This window comes from Pelodiscus sinensis, chromosome 7 (genome assembly GCF_049634645.1).
Source record: "Pelodiscus sinensis isolate JC-2024 chromosome 7, ASM4963464v1, whole genome shotgun sequence".
NCBI classification, from domain to species: domain Eukaryota; kingdom Metazoa; phylum Chordata; order Testudines; family Trionychidae; genus Pelodiscus; species Pelodiscus sinensis.
Genome location: NC_134717.1, coordinates 20,970,699 through 20,987,860, shown reverse-complemented (window position 1 = coordinate 20,987,860; position 17,162 = coordinate 20,970,699). Strand labels below are relative to the sequence as shown.

The following is a 17,162-nucleotide window of genomic DNA, read 5'->3' as shown; positions in this document are numbered from 1 at the left end:
CTAGATCATCCCTGATAGATGTTTATCTAACCTACTCTTAAATATTTCCAGAGATGGAGATTCTACAACCTCCCTAGTTTATTGATATAAGTATCATGCGAGACTGTATTAAATGCGTTATTAAAGTCTAGGTATACCACATCCACTGCTTCTCCCTTATCCACAAGACTAGTTATCCTATCAAAAAAAGCTATCATATTGGTTTGACATGATTTGTTCTTTACAAATCCATGCTGGCTGTTCCCTGTCACCTTATTATCTTCCAAGTGTTTGCAGATGATTTCCTTAATTACTTGCTCCATTATCTTTCCTGGCACAGAGGTTAAACTGACTGGTTTGTAGTTTCCTGGATTGTTCTTATTTCCCTTTTTATAGTTGGATACTATATTTGCCCTTTTCCAGTCTTCTGGAATATCTCCAGTCTTCCATGATTTTCTAAAGATGATAGCTAAAGGCTCAGATACCTCCTCTATCAGCTCTTTATATATACTAGAATGCATTTCAACAGGTCCTGGTGTCTTGCAGACATCTAACTTTTCGAAGTGATTTTTAATTTGTTCTTTTTTAAAAAAATGTTATCTTCTAAGCCTAGTCCCTTCCCACTAGCATTCACTATGTTAGGCATTCCTTCATCAGACTTCTCTGTGAAGACTGAAACAAAGAAGTAATTAAGCATCTCGGCCATTTCCAAGTTTCCTGTTACTGTTTCTCCCTCCTCACTGAGCAATGGGTCTACCCTGTCCTTGGTCTTTCTCTTGCTTCTAATATATTTATAGAATGTTCTCTTGTTTCCCTTTATGCCTGTAGCTAGTTTGAGCTCGTTTTGTGCCTTTGCCTTTCTAATCTTGCCCCTGCATTCCTGTATTGTTTGCCTATATTCATCCTTTGTAATTTGTCCTAGTTTCCATTTTTATATGACTCCTTTTTTATTTTTAGATCAGGTAAGATCTCCTGGTTGATCCAAGGTGGTCTTTTGTCACATTTTCTATCTTTCCTACGCAGCGGAATAGCTTGCTTTTTGGCCCTTAATAATGCCCCTTTGAAAAACTGCCCACTCTCTTCAGTTGTTTTCCTCAGTCTTGCTTCCCACGGAATCTTACCTACCAGCTCTCTGAGTTTACTAAAATCTGCCTTCCCGAAATCCATTGTCTCTGAACTTTTACAAATATGTATTGATTTTTTCAAGAACTATTGTTTGTTGTACATGTTTCTACATATTTTTATTATTATTATTTATTGTATTTTAAAGTCATGATACAAACAGCAATGTTTTCTTCTCTTTTTCAGGTTAGGCATCTTTATAGTTTAACAGTATTTGAAAACTATCTATATGCAACTAATTCAGATACCTTCAGCATTTTACGAATAAACAGATACAATGGCACAGATGTCCAGTCACTCACTAGACTTGAAAATGTGAGAGAGATTCATGTCTACCAGAAAAGAACTCAACCATCAGGTAAGGTCAAATTTCGCTTAGTGGTACAGACTTCTCTGGATCCAAATTCAACCATGGTGCAACTTCATTGAAATCAATGGACTAATTTGCCCTTTCTTTTAACGGGAACATTGATAGGTATGATTTTTATGTAGAAAGTCCATATGACAAGTAATGGAGTTACATATGTAAAGCTCCTGTGCATTTGATAGGAAAATAGAAACTATGAGTAGAGCAGGCCAGAAACATTCTTGTGGTACAGTTTTCCATTGGAAAATACTGATTGGATAGAATCAGAAGGTTCCACAGCAATGAGCTGATTCTGTCAAAGCTTGCAACAAAAGCAGACTGTCTGTAAGGCTGCCTGTTGTTTAATTTCCTGCCAACTTGCAACCCAGCCCACTTGCTTCTCTGTGCTCCCAAGCTTCCACATTTCAGGGCAGTGCTCCAGGTGAGCTTCCTGAAGAACTGTGATCCCTGGTAGCCTGCCTGGTGGCTTGCCATAAGTTATTTCCCTGTAGTGCAAGTCTTTGTGGGTGTCCAGCCTCGTGCCTTGCAGGATCCCAGGCTGCATGTCTTGTGTGCATTCAGGGATCCCTAGACTTGCAGACTTCCCAACTGGTGGAATATCTGGATCCCTGGCTGTTTACAACGTGGGATGCTAAAGGCTGGGATTCCTTGGAATTGTAGGCTCTCCAGAATCCCTGGTAAGTCAGCTTCTCTAGCTTGTAGGCTTTCCAGGAAGTCTTGCTCCCTACATGCCCACTTGATGAGCAGCTTAGGACTCCAGGTAGCCAGCACCTCAACCCATTAGGAAGCCAGTCATCAAGCTAAAAAATAGTTTCACTTCTCCTAAAATGGAATATTTCCCACCTTTTCTTCTCACTTTTTTTGTTTAGTTTTCTTGTTTTTGTTCTGATTCAAAATGAAAACCTTCAAATCTCAAGCATTTCTTTGGATTGGAAAATCCATTGCTGTACAATTCTGATTACAAGCCTGATACTGCATACCTTGCACACTCAAAATACCCACTGATTTTTTGGAAATTTTGAGTATGCAGAACACTGAGAACAATGGTTGAGAACACTGATCTGCAGATGTCATTCATGAAGAAAATTGCAAAGAATCATACTGCTGTAGCCTGACCTCTTGTTCTCATAGGACTCGTCTACACAGCAGGACTAAAGCTGAAATAAGCTCCATAATTTGAGCTACGTCAAGTGTGTAGCTTAAGTCAAAAGAGCTTATTTCGTCTTTTGGTGCTATCTACACAACAGGAAGTGTGAGAGAGCACTCTTCTTCTGACTTCCCCTACTCCTCTAAAATGAGTTTTATAGGAGTCAGAATAAGAAGTCCTCTAGCTCAACATTATTTTGACATTATGTCAGAATAACTGTTTGTAGTGTAGACGTGGACTGTGTTATTTCAGAATGTCAGTTATTCTAAAATAACATGGCTGTGTAGACATACCCATACGGAGCAAAGAGGTGTAGCCACCAGTATTTATGATTTCAATGTAACTTTTGTTACATCCTTTGTGACTATGTGATATTTTCCTGTGCCCTTTATTACAGTAGGCCAATTATTTCCTCAATGGACATGTTTATTGTTCATTAAGATTTTCTGTACAGCCTATATCATCTTGGTTAGGTTTCTATTATACCTTTTGAATCTGGAACTTGCATAATATTTTGTTGTTGAAAAAACAATAAGAGAAATTTGGAAATAAAAAAGAAAATAGGCTCCAAGCCCTGGATAGGTGTGCCAGAAGGGTAAAATTAGAACATGGGAATGCTGTTGTCAAGCACCTAATACAGGAGAAATACATAATCTGTCTTACTGAAATGGAGAGCTAGTGGTGGGGTTGCATTTACATCACACATATCTGAAAAGGGTAGAGAAGACCATGATCCTGAATGTCAGAAGAGTTGATCTGGAGGGAGCACTGGTTGCTCTATTTATACTTAGCATCTCCTGCTATCCAGCATCTACATCCTTATTGTTTTTTGCACAGAATCCTTATTTCTGTGCAAAAAACCCCCACAGCTTTATGAATGCTCCAGTCATTTTCACACTGACCAAGTTGGCAAATAGCCTTCCAAAAGGAGACCATGTATCTTTGGTCTCCAGCACCTAGGTTTCTAATGTAGTTTGTCTGGTATTCTTCAGCAGAGTACTTATCCCATTTGAGCACTTGATTTTACATGGGTTATTTGGCACTTGTTTTTCTAAGGGCTTTGGTACTTCTTTTCTGAGCACAATGGTGCTTCAACACCTGTTTTGAGTACAGGTGTTACTAATCGTTTTCAGAACTTCCATCCTTGTCTTCCTTTTTGCCCCTTCTGTGATATTTTTGCTAGTTTCATGGTTCTCTGTGCCAGCATAGTGATCTGCACCTCCAAGACTGAGTCAGGGGAACTTCAGTGCAAAAATTTGTTGACCATTGGAACATCTTACAGTATTTCTTACCCCTATGGGAGAGAAGAGTACACCAACTGAAGTGGGCCACATGCCCCACCACATGATTCCACTCCACCTCGGTGCTCTTCCCCTTCCATCACCATCCCATATTACCTGGCCGGAGGAGAGGCTGGGCAGGGGGTGAATACAGCAGCTAGAGGAGCAACTGGCAGTTCTGCTCCTTTTACCACTGTTCCCCTCAGCAGGGAAAAGTGCAGAGCTGCTAGCCCTGCTGTTGCCAGCAAGAGTGAGTCTCAGGTCTGACACTGGGTTCTCAAAGTACAAAGACATGTTACACAGGTATCTGTCAAACACAAGCAGTTTATTTCCTAACAGCTATCAGCTGTGCCCCTTAACTAACAGAACAACATGGTAGGAAAAGTGGCATTTCTTACATCCCTTCTGCTAGCCGGGGAACCTGTATCGGCTGCAGAGGAAGTGGGAGACTGTCTCAGCTTCTGAGGCTCCAGTACCCAAAGCCCATCAGTGAGGTCCAAAGCTGTGCTCTGGTGCAGCTTTAAATACCTTGTTTGTGGCAGTTTGGAAATATCCAGGGGTTACTCATTGCTTCTTACAGTATGGCTCAGTTGTACTGCTTGTCCTTTGACTTTGTTTACCCAATCAGTACATTAAGTAAACAAGATTGTTATGTTCCCTCCCTTATCTACAATTCGGTCTTGCTACAATGGCATTCTTGTTCCTAGAGGCTTGCTTCTGGCTCATCAGTAGTAGGGAAAGGGGGGGGGGGAGAATGCAGGTTTCACCACCCCTATACTTCACACATACAGAGTTCTTCCGCAATTGACCCCTACACCTGTCCCCCAGCCTTGTACACAGAGACAGAGCTCTGTGGAGAGGCTCGAGGTTTGGCTGGGAGTTGTTTGGCCTCTTATTTTTATTTTTATTTTCTCAGGCACACCTTTGATATTATGTTGCTCATCTACAATCAGCTCACTGGCACTTCTACTTTCTGCTTGGTCATAAAATCTGTCTAGAATGTTTACAGGCCAGCATTTATACTTGTCAGGTGCAGTATGTTCCAGTCAATAGGTGGCCTAGTTCACTCTGTAGCTAGGGTGGGATGGGTCAATAAATCTAAAGAACTAAGAGAATTGCTAAGTATCACACAAAGTAGCTAAGAGCCCCGAGTAAGAATCCTACAAGGTAATATTTTGTGACAAGTGTAATTAGAATGTCAGTCCTTTCTCTTTTTCTTAATTATCAAATCTGTTCATACATAATGTTGGATACTCTTCCTGCTTATTCTGAAGTATGCCTTTAAAAAAGAATGCCAAGAGAAAAGAGCAGGTTGGACAAACAGTAGCTTGCTCTGCATTGTGTGCAAATGTGGAAAAGAGAGCGCAGGGAGTCTTACTACTCTTGTGTGTATGTGTAAGGATATGCCACAATCTCAGTCCTAACTTCACTGAGCATAATGACTTAAATAATGTCAGTCTTCACTGTCATGTGCTAGTCAGCGAATGCTTCTTGGGTCTATTGCTCATACAGAGAGCCTGTGTACCTTCTCTAGTGTGAAAAGTGAGTTAATAGCTACATTATAGCACTTTAATTTAATATGCTTCTCCATTTTGGGTATCATTTTTAACATTTCTCACCTGTTTTATGAATGTATGCTTGGAAAATGTGTACGGTAGCTCAGATTCACTTTTCTATCTAAACTGTTGACATTCTGATGCATATAATTATCTTGCTTTTAAAGGATTTCAAGCATGCTATTTTTCATTTGTTGTAGTCAGAAGCCATGCATGTGAAGTAGACCCATATGGAATGCCAGGGGGATGTTCACACATCTGTCTGCTCAGCAGCAACTACAAAACACGGACTTGTCGCTGTAGGACTGGCTTCGTCTTGGGAAGTGATGGCAGGTCATGCAAAAGTATGTTGTTAAAATCAAACACTTTGCCAGCAGCTAGTAGTTTAGAGTAGAATTTTGAGTGTTAATTAACATCATCATCAACAACAATTGAAGTAAAATAAGCTGTTAGGTAAAATTTGCTTGCAATGTATACCTGCCATTTTGCTCACATTCTCCCTTATTCCCTTAAAGCTACTTGACTAAATTCATTCTATAGAAGTGGGTAAATTGAACCTGGGGCATTACTAACTAAAATTAGCAACAACAACAACAATAAAGTATTCTACACTTTCATTAGGTGGGGACATAATACATCAGTACTGCAACAGTGTTGATAATGTCACATTAATTTTTTACCCACAAAGGCTCAAATCCTTCTCACCATTCTTGTTCATAAGCAGTCACATTGTGTGACAAGCATGATAGTTTAGAAGAACAAGTTGATTTGAGCAACATAAAAACCATCTTCGACCACAGCAAAATACTTAGGAGCATATTTTGAAGCATAACTATTTCTTCTCTGAAATTCCTGATTTAGGATGGAACCAGTAGCAGATAACATATTCTCAGAGAAACACAACCTATGGATTATGTGAACCTACCATAATATGAGTTCTGAAAGTTCTATAATTTGTTTTTCTGAGATTTTTAGTCTGATCTCTTTGCCAAAGACATTTGATTTAGCTCAGATAGCAATGTGATGTGGACCACACAACTAAATAGATACTAGAATTTTGACACTTGCAGATAAACTAAATTTATTCTCAATTGCTTTTGAAGTTTGGGCATCATCAATTAAAAACTCTGATTAAATTTAAATTAAATTTTGGGTTTTTATAAGCTAAAACTAAATGGATTTTATTAACAAAGTGAACATAGATCTCTAAAGGTATTGATGAAAAGTTACACCATGATTTTTATTATGTTTGTAGCAGAACACTGAGAATTGTTTGTGTGGTTTCTTAACTGTCCAAATGAGATAAAGATCCTTTGCTTTATTTGTTTCTGTCTGTCTTCCGATAAAAGATTTTGAGTGGTTTGTTTTGAATTTGCTAAAGTTTTCAGTATTGTCAGATTTAATGAATGCCACAGTCACTATCTACAACAGCCTTGACAGAGACTAATGAATTGTAAAATTAAATGCCTATGATATTATACATGCCCATTTAACTTTGTGCCTGTATGATCTTATGATCTGTCATGTTTTTGCAACATGGACTGTTACAGACAAAGAAATGATTAATTAGATATAACCTAATCACATAAGTTGTTTGTATTTTAATTAAGATAAAATAATTAGCTAATCTTTGTGAGTTTAGATACATTCAGAATATTTAAAGGTTTAATTTTTGGTATTGAATAAGAAATCTCTAACTGTGCCAGTTAATTAGCAAGTGATGTTACGCAGCATAATGAAGATTAGGCAGCATTGGTTATTTGCAATTTGTAATCTTTCTTCTGCAGGACCAAAGAATGAGTTGTTCTTGTTTTATGGGAAGGGACGCCCGGGAATCATACGAGGAATGGACCTGAATTCCAAAGTTGCTGATGAATACATGATTCCCATAGAAAACCTGGTCAACCCTCGTGCTTTGGATTTCCATGCTGAAACCAATTATATCTACTTTGCTGACACTACAAGCTTCCTGATTGGGCGACAGAAAATTGATGGCACACAGCGTGAGACAATCTTGAAAGATGGTAAGTGATGGGAGGTGAAAGAAACAGCAAAAGCATGTCACTAATGAAAGGGTGAATTGATGCATATAAAATCCAAATCAATTAAAAAGCCTCACCCAAAGCTCTAGGTGAACCTGAAGCCAAGCTAAACCTTTCTAAAAATTGGAGAAGTTTAGATAATTTCCTTTCCCCCTTTCTTCCCTGCTTTTCTGCTCTGAATTAAATTTTTTCAGTTTTCTGGAGGGAAAACTTTCAGATACTGAGCTCCTGTAGCTCTCATTATCTTCCATGTTTTCTCAGCATCCTGTGAAAATCAGATGGGAGATGTTTAGGATCTGTTATGATACCAGATAGTTTGCGGTAAATGATTAATGATAAAATAAAATAAGGCCAGTGGAAAAAGGTATATAAATTGAGTTTGATCAAGCTCAATTACTACAAAATGTCCAGAACTGATAGAGATCTTAATGGATGCCCTGACTGAAAAAAGTTTGCTAAGAAGAACATCACAATCTTCCTTTTGGTTGCAGTCCGGAGAAAGGTAGCAAAATGAGGCTGTGTTAGCTGGTGAGGTGATGTGGCCAGAGTGCCAGTGGGGTAATTCAGCAGCCTTCACTGGTAGGACTTCAATTAAGTCCTGGTTGCAATCAAAAGCATTGTGGAACCGATTGTTCACTATATTTGAGCTGAAAAGAAAGATAAGGAGGCTGCTGGTAGCCAGTGGCAGCTCTCTCACAAGATCATGTTAGGATCATGCAAGGATGAATATAATTTATGCTTCTGGCACAAGGTGTCTTATGCTAATAACAGGAATGTGTAACTCTGCTCCATATGCATCCTCACCTGCTCCATGCCCTGCCCGTGAAAATCACCAACATACCTCCAGTTCTCCTTACAATGGAGAAGAGGCAGTTAGAGCCTGAAGTGATAATGCTACCCCCACCAGCTTTATGCAAAGTTTTCCCACACAAAGAATTCCCCACTTGTTTTCTCTGAAAGCTTTAAGTTTTCTTTGGTCTGTTTAAATGGCCTAATAAAAGACATTTTGTTTGTAGAAAGGTTTTAAGAGTCCAACTTCATAAGAGTGATATAAGCAACATATGCTAGTTGAATATATATCACAGTAATTAACTGAAGCTTTTTATGGTGTCTCTGTGTATGCAATCTTAGGATTTCATAGTGTGTTTTGGGGAAAAGAAATAAACTTTGGTTTTGCATATTTAATTTTGATGTTGACTGGTATTACAAATTCCTATACGTATGTTTACTTGTTTGCTTATTTTTGGCAGGTATTTGAGTAGATCATTGTATCAGTGTTGAAAGTTGTACAGAGTGAGGTTATCTTTTTGGACGAACTTCTGTTGGTGAGAGAGAGGAACTTTTGAGCCCCACACAGCTCACCTTCTTGTTGTTATTGTTGTTATAGGTTTTTTTTTTTATTTCAAAGAGGAACATTTTGCACTGTTTCCAAAAGGCTGTTTGATTGGATTTACCTAATATACTCTGAAAGTTTGTTCTGTAGCTGGAGCCCTTCCAGTGATAATGATTTGTTCCCAGCTCTCTAGGACTTTTTCTTTTCAATTTTTGGAATTTATTGAATGTATCTGAAAAATTTCTGGGTTTTGTAAAACTCATTTTTCAGGGTTTACTGATTTTTGTAACATGATTTTTCAATCCCTCATATCTAGCTGCCCCTTGGAAAGTCCCTACCAGATGGCACAGTGCACCTTTTTAAAGGCGGGTTGGTAGCTACTGAAGATGTGATGTTGGGGAGAGAGATGGGTCCTTGGTGATAGCACCCATCTGTTCCCTCTAATGCACAGAGGCCATTCTGACCCCAGTCTTTTAGTGTAGCCCCATCCACTTCCTCTATATATTAAAGTTTTAAAAAACCCTACAATTAAAATATTAGCATTAAATTCTGTTTGCTTTCAATATTCTTACTTTGCTGTCTTCGTTGGGTTTTTTTTTCTCCCCACATGGTTACGTAGTTAATTTTGTCCACTGATTTTTCATCCATTTTTACTTTTAGTAAAAAATACAGATCAATTCCAGGAAATTTGAACATAATGAAACCCCCAAAATAGAAGGCCTTAGCTCTTTGCTATTCTAGGATGGATCACTTTCTGGTGTTGAAAAGAAATTCCATCTGGATAAGAGAAGCCATCCAGACAACAGCTTTATTGCAACTGATACAGTTCTGCAAAACATTTCAGTTTCAATTCACTTGCTTTTTCTCATTAAAAAAATGACTCTCATTCAGGGCAAGGCAAGCAAGGTGGTTGCCTTGGGTCACACATCTTCAGGGACCCATGCTATCCAGCACCCGCCCACCCGGCAGCTTGCTTGCTGTTCTGGCTGGGAGCTGACCAGCTACAGAGCACAGCTAACCATACAGACAAGCTTTGCCAGCCCTGCCCCTGTTCCCGCAGGTACTGGCTCTAGCCCTCACCCTGTAAAGGGAAGGAGACAGAGATGGCCACAGGCCCGTCCTGCGACTGCTCGCAACAAACCCCTGCCCGTACCCAGACCCTCCCCTGTGAAGGGGATGCCCTGGCCAGGCAGAAGAGATTCTCAGTCTGGGCTCATCTCTGCTTAGGAGGATGCCCTGGTTAGAGTGAGGGGAAGGGAAACTCTGCTCCATTGAGAGAATTCCCCCCCTCCTCCCCAGATCCTATAACATAATGAGGGAGGGTATCTCATGCAAGAGACAGGAAAAGGAGAGAGGGATCCTTGGGGCTCACACATGGGGTAAACTTACGCCAGCTTACTGAAACATAGAGTTGACACAATTGTTTTCAACCATATTGAAAATGGTCTCAAGTTGCAGAAAACTGTACAATAACCTCCAAAATAAAAACATTTATCTTCAGTACAAGTCTTTTACTCTGTTAGATGCCAGGATTGCATCTAACGGAGTAGATGTTTTAATAGATGCTGGGTCTGTCAAATAAATGTCCGATGTCTAATAAAAGCCAGGGGTCTTGGACAGTTTGTACTAATAGACACTGGGGGCTTCTATTGGAAGCTTTACAGTAGTGTATATTTGTACTAATAGACTCTGGGGGCTTCTATTTGAAGCTTTATGATAGTGTATAATGATGTCATAGTGAACAGTACAAGTATGGAAGATGACACTGAAATAGATACCAGTTGAAATTTTTCATAAATCTAGAAGTGTTCTGGAAAATATCATGACCAATTTGTGCTGCCCCACCTGGTCTCTGTAACTCCTCAACTGAGTTTGACTTAAATTAGAGCATCCACCAGCCGGCCCCTGCTGTCAGTATACTGCCTTGGGTCCCACAAACTCTTTGGCTGGGCCTGCTCCCATTGAAGATCATTGCAAATTGTGGTCTGCCTCATGCAGGACTTTATGCAGAGTGTAGGAGGAACAGGTGAGAGAGATCTGAGAAAGATGAAAAGGTTATGCCCATGTTTGTTTGGTTATTTTAATAAGAATCATGGCAGTAGTTTAGAGAATACAGATTTAAATGATCATACTGATTTTTAATTCCAGGGGAGGGTTGTCATTAAAACAAAACAAAACCCATGAATTTCTGAACCCTGACTTACTATAAATCTCAGCTACCCCTCTGAAGCTTATAAATCTATTGTATTATCTTTTACACAAGCATCAGTGTTACTGATGGTAGCCTTCCTTATGTTGATTGATCTTTTTACATTAAAATAACAGTGCTCTCATCTCTTCATTAATCCATTCTCCTTGCTAACAGCTGCTGTGCCTGGACAATGATGGGAAGGACATTTATAGGAAAAGATCAGTTTAAAAAAAGCCATCAAGCTGATGTCTTCCTGTGATTTTTTTTTTAGTCACCAGCTCCAGCTTTTGCCTTTCATTTTCCTTTATGAAAAGTGAAAGCATGCTGTTCTCAGTAGGACAACTTAAGAAGAGCATGGACATTTGCTACTTCATTACTTTCATTGTTTCATATATGTCTCTGTCATATTATTAATACATTTTATATGGTTTAAAATTTAACATGTTAATTTTTTATAATGTAAAGAAAATCATTACAAAAATGAGAAAACAAGACAAAAACTAAAAATAAAATATTTAAATTGCAAGGAAATCAAAACCTTGATAGTTCTATTAACATGATAATGAATCCAGAGATATTATAAACTCATAGTGAAAGCCTGTTAAACAATTTATCATATTACAGGTTCATTGAGATAGTAATGACTCCTTTTATACATGCTATTATTGCATTTGAATTGTGTGGCAGCCCCATGGAATTGGGTAAGACTGAAGTGCTTTATCTTAGGGCATTCTTGATGCCATTCCGTATATATGTGCTGGATCTCTGCCAACAGAAAGATTTTCTACTCTAATCTAGAGTAGGGATATGCACAATATGCAAATTTCAGTGTGATGGGGGAAAAGGACCCACGTCCTGTTTATGGTGCTGAAATATACCACTCAGTTATGGGGAATGGGAGAAGAAATGTGATTTGCCAGAGCAAATATCAACAAGGATGAGTTTTATATGAGGAAGCATGCTATGTAAACAGTAAATTCTGAGTAAAAAACGTGAAGGACTGTGTGACAATTGATGCATGTGAGGGCCACACTGAGAATCCTCAATCAAAGAAAACATACACAATGGAGCAGAGGGTCCCCAAAACTGATTGTTATTCTAATAATTAGAGTTACCAAGCCAGCAACAAAACAAGTTCTACAATATCTTACTGGTTACCCAGAAGCCCAAAACACAGTTCCCTTAAAGCAGTCCAGTTTTGGGCTTCCACCCAGATTTGCCAGTCAAATATGACGATCTTGTTCTTCATATATAAAGTTCCACCAATCCCAAGTAATGTGGTGGACACATTACTTACCTTGTCAATGAATAATTCAGCGCATATTCAAATACACATTTACAGCCAATTCTTATTAACTAAACTAAGGTGTATTAAAAAAGAGTATTGTGGTTTGAGAGAGACAAATTCATTTGAGTAAGATTATTTTGTCAGTTTCAGAGTAGAGATGGTGAGCTGCTGAGTTGCAAAAAGTTCTTTTCAGAATCAGTTATTCCAGTTGTAGTCCAAACAAGGCAGTGCATACATAGAGTTTGTTCTGATTCTTTCATGAGAATTAGAAGGATAATCCGCACTGGAGCTGGATACCTCAGTCACTCTTGTGACTCAGGCTTCCCCTGACCAAGCTTAAGCAGATCTGAATAACAGCATTAGGGCTCCAAAGTTCTTTATAGATCTCTGGCAGGCTATCAATAGCCTCTTAAGAGCAGGTATTTTGGGGGCGAAGAATAATGGTTTTGAAGTAAAATCTACTATATATACCAGGTAATTGGCTGTATTCATCAGCAGAAGGTAATTTTCCCATTCAACAGATCATAGGCAATTTAATACAAACTTCAAAAAGAAATAATGACAATGATATTATTACATTCAAGTTCATCTAACTCTTACTATTCCCTTTTGATCTCTGAATCAATAAACCATTGAAATAGACAATAAATAAAGAAATGTATACCTCTGATTCGCTAATAATTACAGGTTTGCATTTCAAGGCTGTAGTCCAAGCACGGGGAGCCGACAGCCCACTGGCCAGATCTGGCCCCCATCTTATTTAAATCTGGCCCACAGTAATCCTTAGTACCCCCCAACCCTAGGCCTGGACCCAGCAGGCCCAACCCTTAGCATATCCTCCCTTCCCCCCAGTTCTGGATCTGGCAGCCCCAGGACTCGGTGCCCTGTTGCAGGAGCTTGCTATGGCAACCCTCCTGGGGCTTATTTTTCTCACTGGTGTGAGGCCAAAAAAAGAATGTGTGTGGAGAACCAGACAAAAATAATAGTCACTCTAAATTTGGCCCATTGTTCACTGGACAACTGGTGAAATTTGCTTTTTTCAAAACCATCAACTATGTCTTTCAATCAATCCAAAACTGTTGATGTACCAAGCATACTACATCTATGTAGTTTTAGAAGTTGATTTAGCTTTTTAATATATTTAGTGTTATAGAGCTAGTTTTAATTAATTTTTAAAATTTCAAGCCTGATTCATGAGAGGTATTGGAAATGATATTGGAAATAGAAGAAGCAAAGAAAGAGGAATACAAAATGGAATATTTGCTTTGCAAGTTCTTGATGTATTTTAGGAGATTAAAAGAGCTTTTGTTCTAAAGATCTAAAAGGTTTAATCCTCTTTTAGTCTCTATGTATTTTAAATCCTTCAGTATTTATTTTTAGCTACGCATATATTTCCCCCAGAAACAGATGAAATCCATGTAGTAGTGTTTGTTTGAGCTGCCACAGCATTAGTCAAAAGGTTTTCTTAGTTGAGGAACTTTCCATCTTTCACCATTTTATATGCACACAGGTATATTTGATATAGTGTTGATTAATATTCCTTTTACTTCTTATATAAAATAATCAACTTGATTTTTTGATAAAAATTATTAGCAAAGGCTACTTGCTAATTCTCCATTGCTTTTACAAGCAATCATTTAGGAGCACTTATTAAGTTTATTTTACCTGTGTTTGTATGAGATGCTGTCTTTGGGCATGTCTAAACTAGGAAATTATTTCAAAATAACTAAATTTGTCTTAACTCCTGATTTTAGAAAATTGAAATAGCGTGTCCCCACTATGGGGAAACCTTGAAATTAGTCCAAGGCAGGCTTTGTTAATGTGGATTCACTACCTTATCTTAAAGCCTCAGGAAGCACTGGGAAGTAATTAGTTCAAATTACTCTGGGGGGTAGTTATTTTGAAACAGCGGCACCGGAGAGTAGGGTTGCGAGATACTTTCACAAAAAATCCCGAACATGGCAGGGAAAAAATTGGTTCAGGGAAAGAAAAAAAAAAAGGAGACCAAACTTGTTGAGCAAAAGAAAAAAAATCCCCCACTCCTCCTGGCCCCACCAGATTCAGCAGGGGAAAAATGTCCCCGCCGGCCTTCTGTCTGAGGAAAAAAAAGAAGATACCGGACATTTTACATATCTGGTATTTTCTGGGTTTTTTCACTGGACAGAAGATGCAATTACTGGACTGTCCGGGTGAAAACCAGACACCAGGCAACCCTACCTGAGAGTCCACACTACCACTATTTCAAAATAACTATTTCAAAATTAGCATTATTCCCATAGAAAAGTAGGAGTACAGATTTCAAAATAACAGGTTTCATAGTGTCAACAACTCACTTATAAATTCTACCTAAGGGGGTTATTTTGAAATAGCACCCTAGTGTAGACGAGGGCTTTGATACTTGAGTCGGTTTTATATTAAACAGTAACATTAATTAAGCATACATTTTGTATGTGTATTCTAAAAATAAAAATCTAAAGCTGCAGGATTCCAGATAGTTTGTTAGGTCTGCCTTCCCTTCTGGGAGGCTCTGATGGGCCACAGTCCTACTTTGTTCCTGACTCTAGATAGGTGAAAACAGTCTGTGTCTCTTTCTGCTCTCCTTCCTAGCCAGCTACAACTGATTGAGCTCTTCCTTTGTTCAAGCCTGATACAGCATAAGGGTGAGGCTGGTTGTGTGTGCTGCAATTTGTTAATTCTTTCCAACCTGTGTGGGATTTGTGTATCCCATCACAATAAATATTTGTCAACACATGAAATATAATCAGAGTTTGTGTACCTTTGTTTTTTAAATGTGCACTCTGAGATAGTGTGAAGAACTCATTTTATAAACCTCAAAATAAAAATATTACATTGGATGGAGATACTAAAATTACATTTTTAACATAACATACTGCAAAAAATGATAATGTACCATGGATATAAGCATAGTGTATCAAAATTCAATGTCTGTGTAAATGAATTGAAATAAAATACCCATATTTTCCCGTATTCAAAGTTAATAATATAATATTATTGATATAATATGAATAAGTTAATAATATAATAATTTCCCTTATAAAAAGTCCAGTATTGAAATTGGCTTATTAGGGCTTTCTCCTTCACTCTTTTTCCATCCAAAATCTGTACTGAAACAGTATTTAAGGCCAATGAGGTACTTAACATAAGAGTTTGGGGGGGGGATGACAAATGTGACTTTAAGTGCAAAACAGCTAAAACAAGTTCTGAGATTCAGTGTTTGTTTTTTCCTTGAAGAACAGGTTCAAATTTAGTGAGAATTTGCAGAGCTCTTCAGAGTTAAGGAAGATAAAATTTGGTATGTGGGTTTTCCAGGGAAAACTTTGAAAACTGAATCTTTGTGTGGCTATCTGTACAGGGTCAAGCCTTCATGCCTAGTGGTTACAGTTTTGGGCTGCAGTTTTCCCTAGCAGTTATTATGGGGTGTAAATTTCTTATTAGTTAGAGTCTGTGGCTGCAGCACTATCTAGTGCTTATTAAGTAGGAAGAACCCAGGCTCTCCGACTCCATCAGGTTATCACCCAATGACCCTGTTACGCATTTTCAGTACAGGAATTACGTCTGGTCTGCTTGTGCTCTCCAACGGACCTCTTCCTACCACTTTTTCCCTCCTTTCTCATGGGTGGATGTCCCTTGCAGCTCGGTCCATGAGTCTCAGCAGGGTAGGGTGTCTCGACTATGAGCAGCAGTTCTGATTCTGGGAATGCCTCCCTGAAATAATAGCTCTGCAGCAGCTAATGCAGAGCTCCCTCTTGTCACTTGACTCCATTGCTGTGCTTAAGAGATCCCCTTTTCAGTCCTTTCTTCAACTGAAGCAGATCCAGAGGTCATGTTACGGTTTCCTGATTCCAAAGTTTTCCTGCACTCTCAGTTCCCAATATGGGTTTATCCATGCCATCATGGTATCTTAAAGACACATGAGATATTTTGCTGATATACATTGCTGTAGAAAATTTCCCATGCCACATTGGTGTGCAGCATTCCACATGCTACTGCCTACTGTGCCCAATACTTCTCTTCCTATCTTCTCTTCCCTATCTTCTTGATAGGGAATAGCCAGCATGGGTTTGTGAAGAACAAGTCATGCCAAACTAATCTGATAGCTTTCTTTGATAGGATAACGAGCCTTGTGGATAAGGGAGAAGCGGTGGATGTCATATACCTAGACTTTAGTAAGGCATTTGATACGGTCTCGCACGATATTCTTATTGATAAACTAGGCAAATATAACTTAGATAGGGCCACGATAAGGTGGGTGCATAATTGGTTGGATGACCGTAGTCAGAGAGTTGTTGTTAACGGTTCTAAATCCTGCTGGAAAGGGATAACAAGTGGACTTCCTCAAGGGTCTGTTTTGGGACCCGTACTGTTCAATATCTTCATCAATGATGTAGATATGGGATAGAGAGTACGCTTATTAAGTTTGCAGATGATACCAAACTGGGTGGGGTTGCGACTTCTTTGGAGGATAGGGACATAATTCAAAATGACCTTAGCAAGTTAGAGAAATGGTCAGAGGTAAACAGGATGAGGTTTAATAAAGAGAAATGCAAAGTGCTCCACTTAGGAAGGAACAAACAGTTCCATACATACAAGATGGGAAGCGATTGTCTAGGAAGGAGCATGACGGAAAGGGATCTAGGGGTCATAGTGGACCACAAGTTGAATATGAGCCAACAGTGTGATACTGTTGCAAAAAAAGCAAATATGATTCTAGGTTGTATCAACAGGTGTGTTGTAAGCAAAACTCGTGAAGTCATTCTGCCGCTCTACTCTGCACTAGTTAGGCCTCAGCTGGAGTACTGTGTCCAGTTCTGGGCGCCACATTTCAGAAAGATGTGG

General features: G+C 38.9%; 1 protein-coding gene across 2 annotated transcripts in view; it reads left to right on the top strand.

The window, feature by feature from the left end:
- LRP1B (LDL receptor related protein 1B) overlaps window positions 1-17,162 on the top strand; it is a 1,349,043-nt gene that overhangs the window by 753,873 nt on the left and 578,008 nt on the right. The window contains exons 11-13 of one of the 2 annotated variants that reach the window (XM_075933312.1): window positions 1,288-1,459; window positions 5,652-5,795; window positions 7,239-7,475. In XM_075933312.1, the coding sequence (XP_075789427.1) occupies window positions 1,288-1,459; window positions 5,652-5,795; window positions 7,239-7,475 (553 nt within the window). Of the gene's footprint in view, window positions 1-1,287; window positions 1,460-5,651; window positions 5,796-7,238; window positions 7,476-10,599; window positions 10,853-17,162 lie in introns of those variants that run through there. The other variant, XM_075933313.1, reaches the window with a different exon arrangement.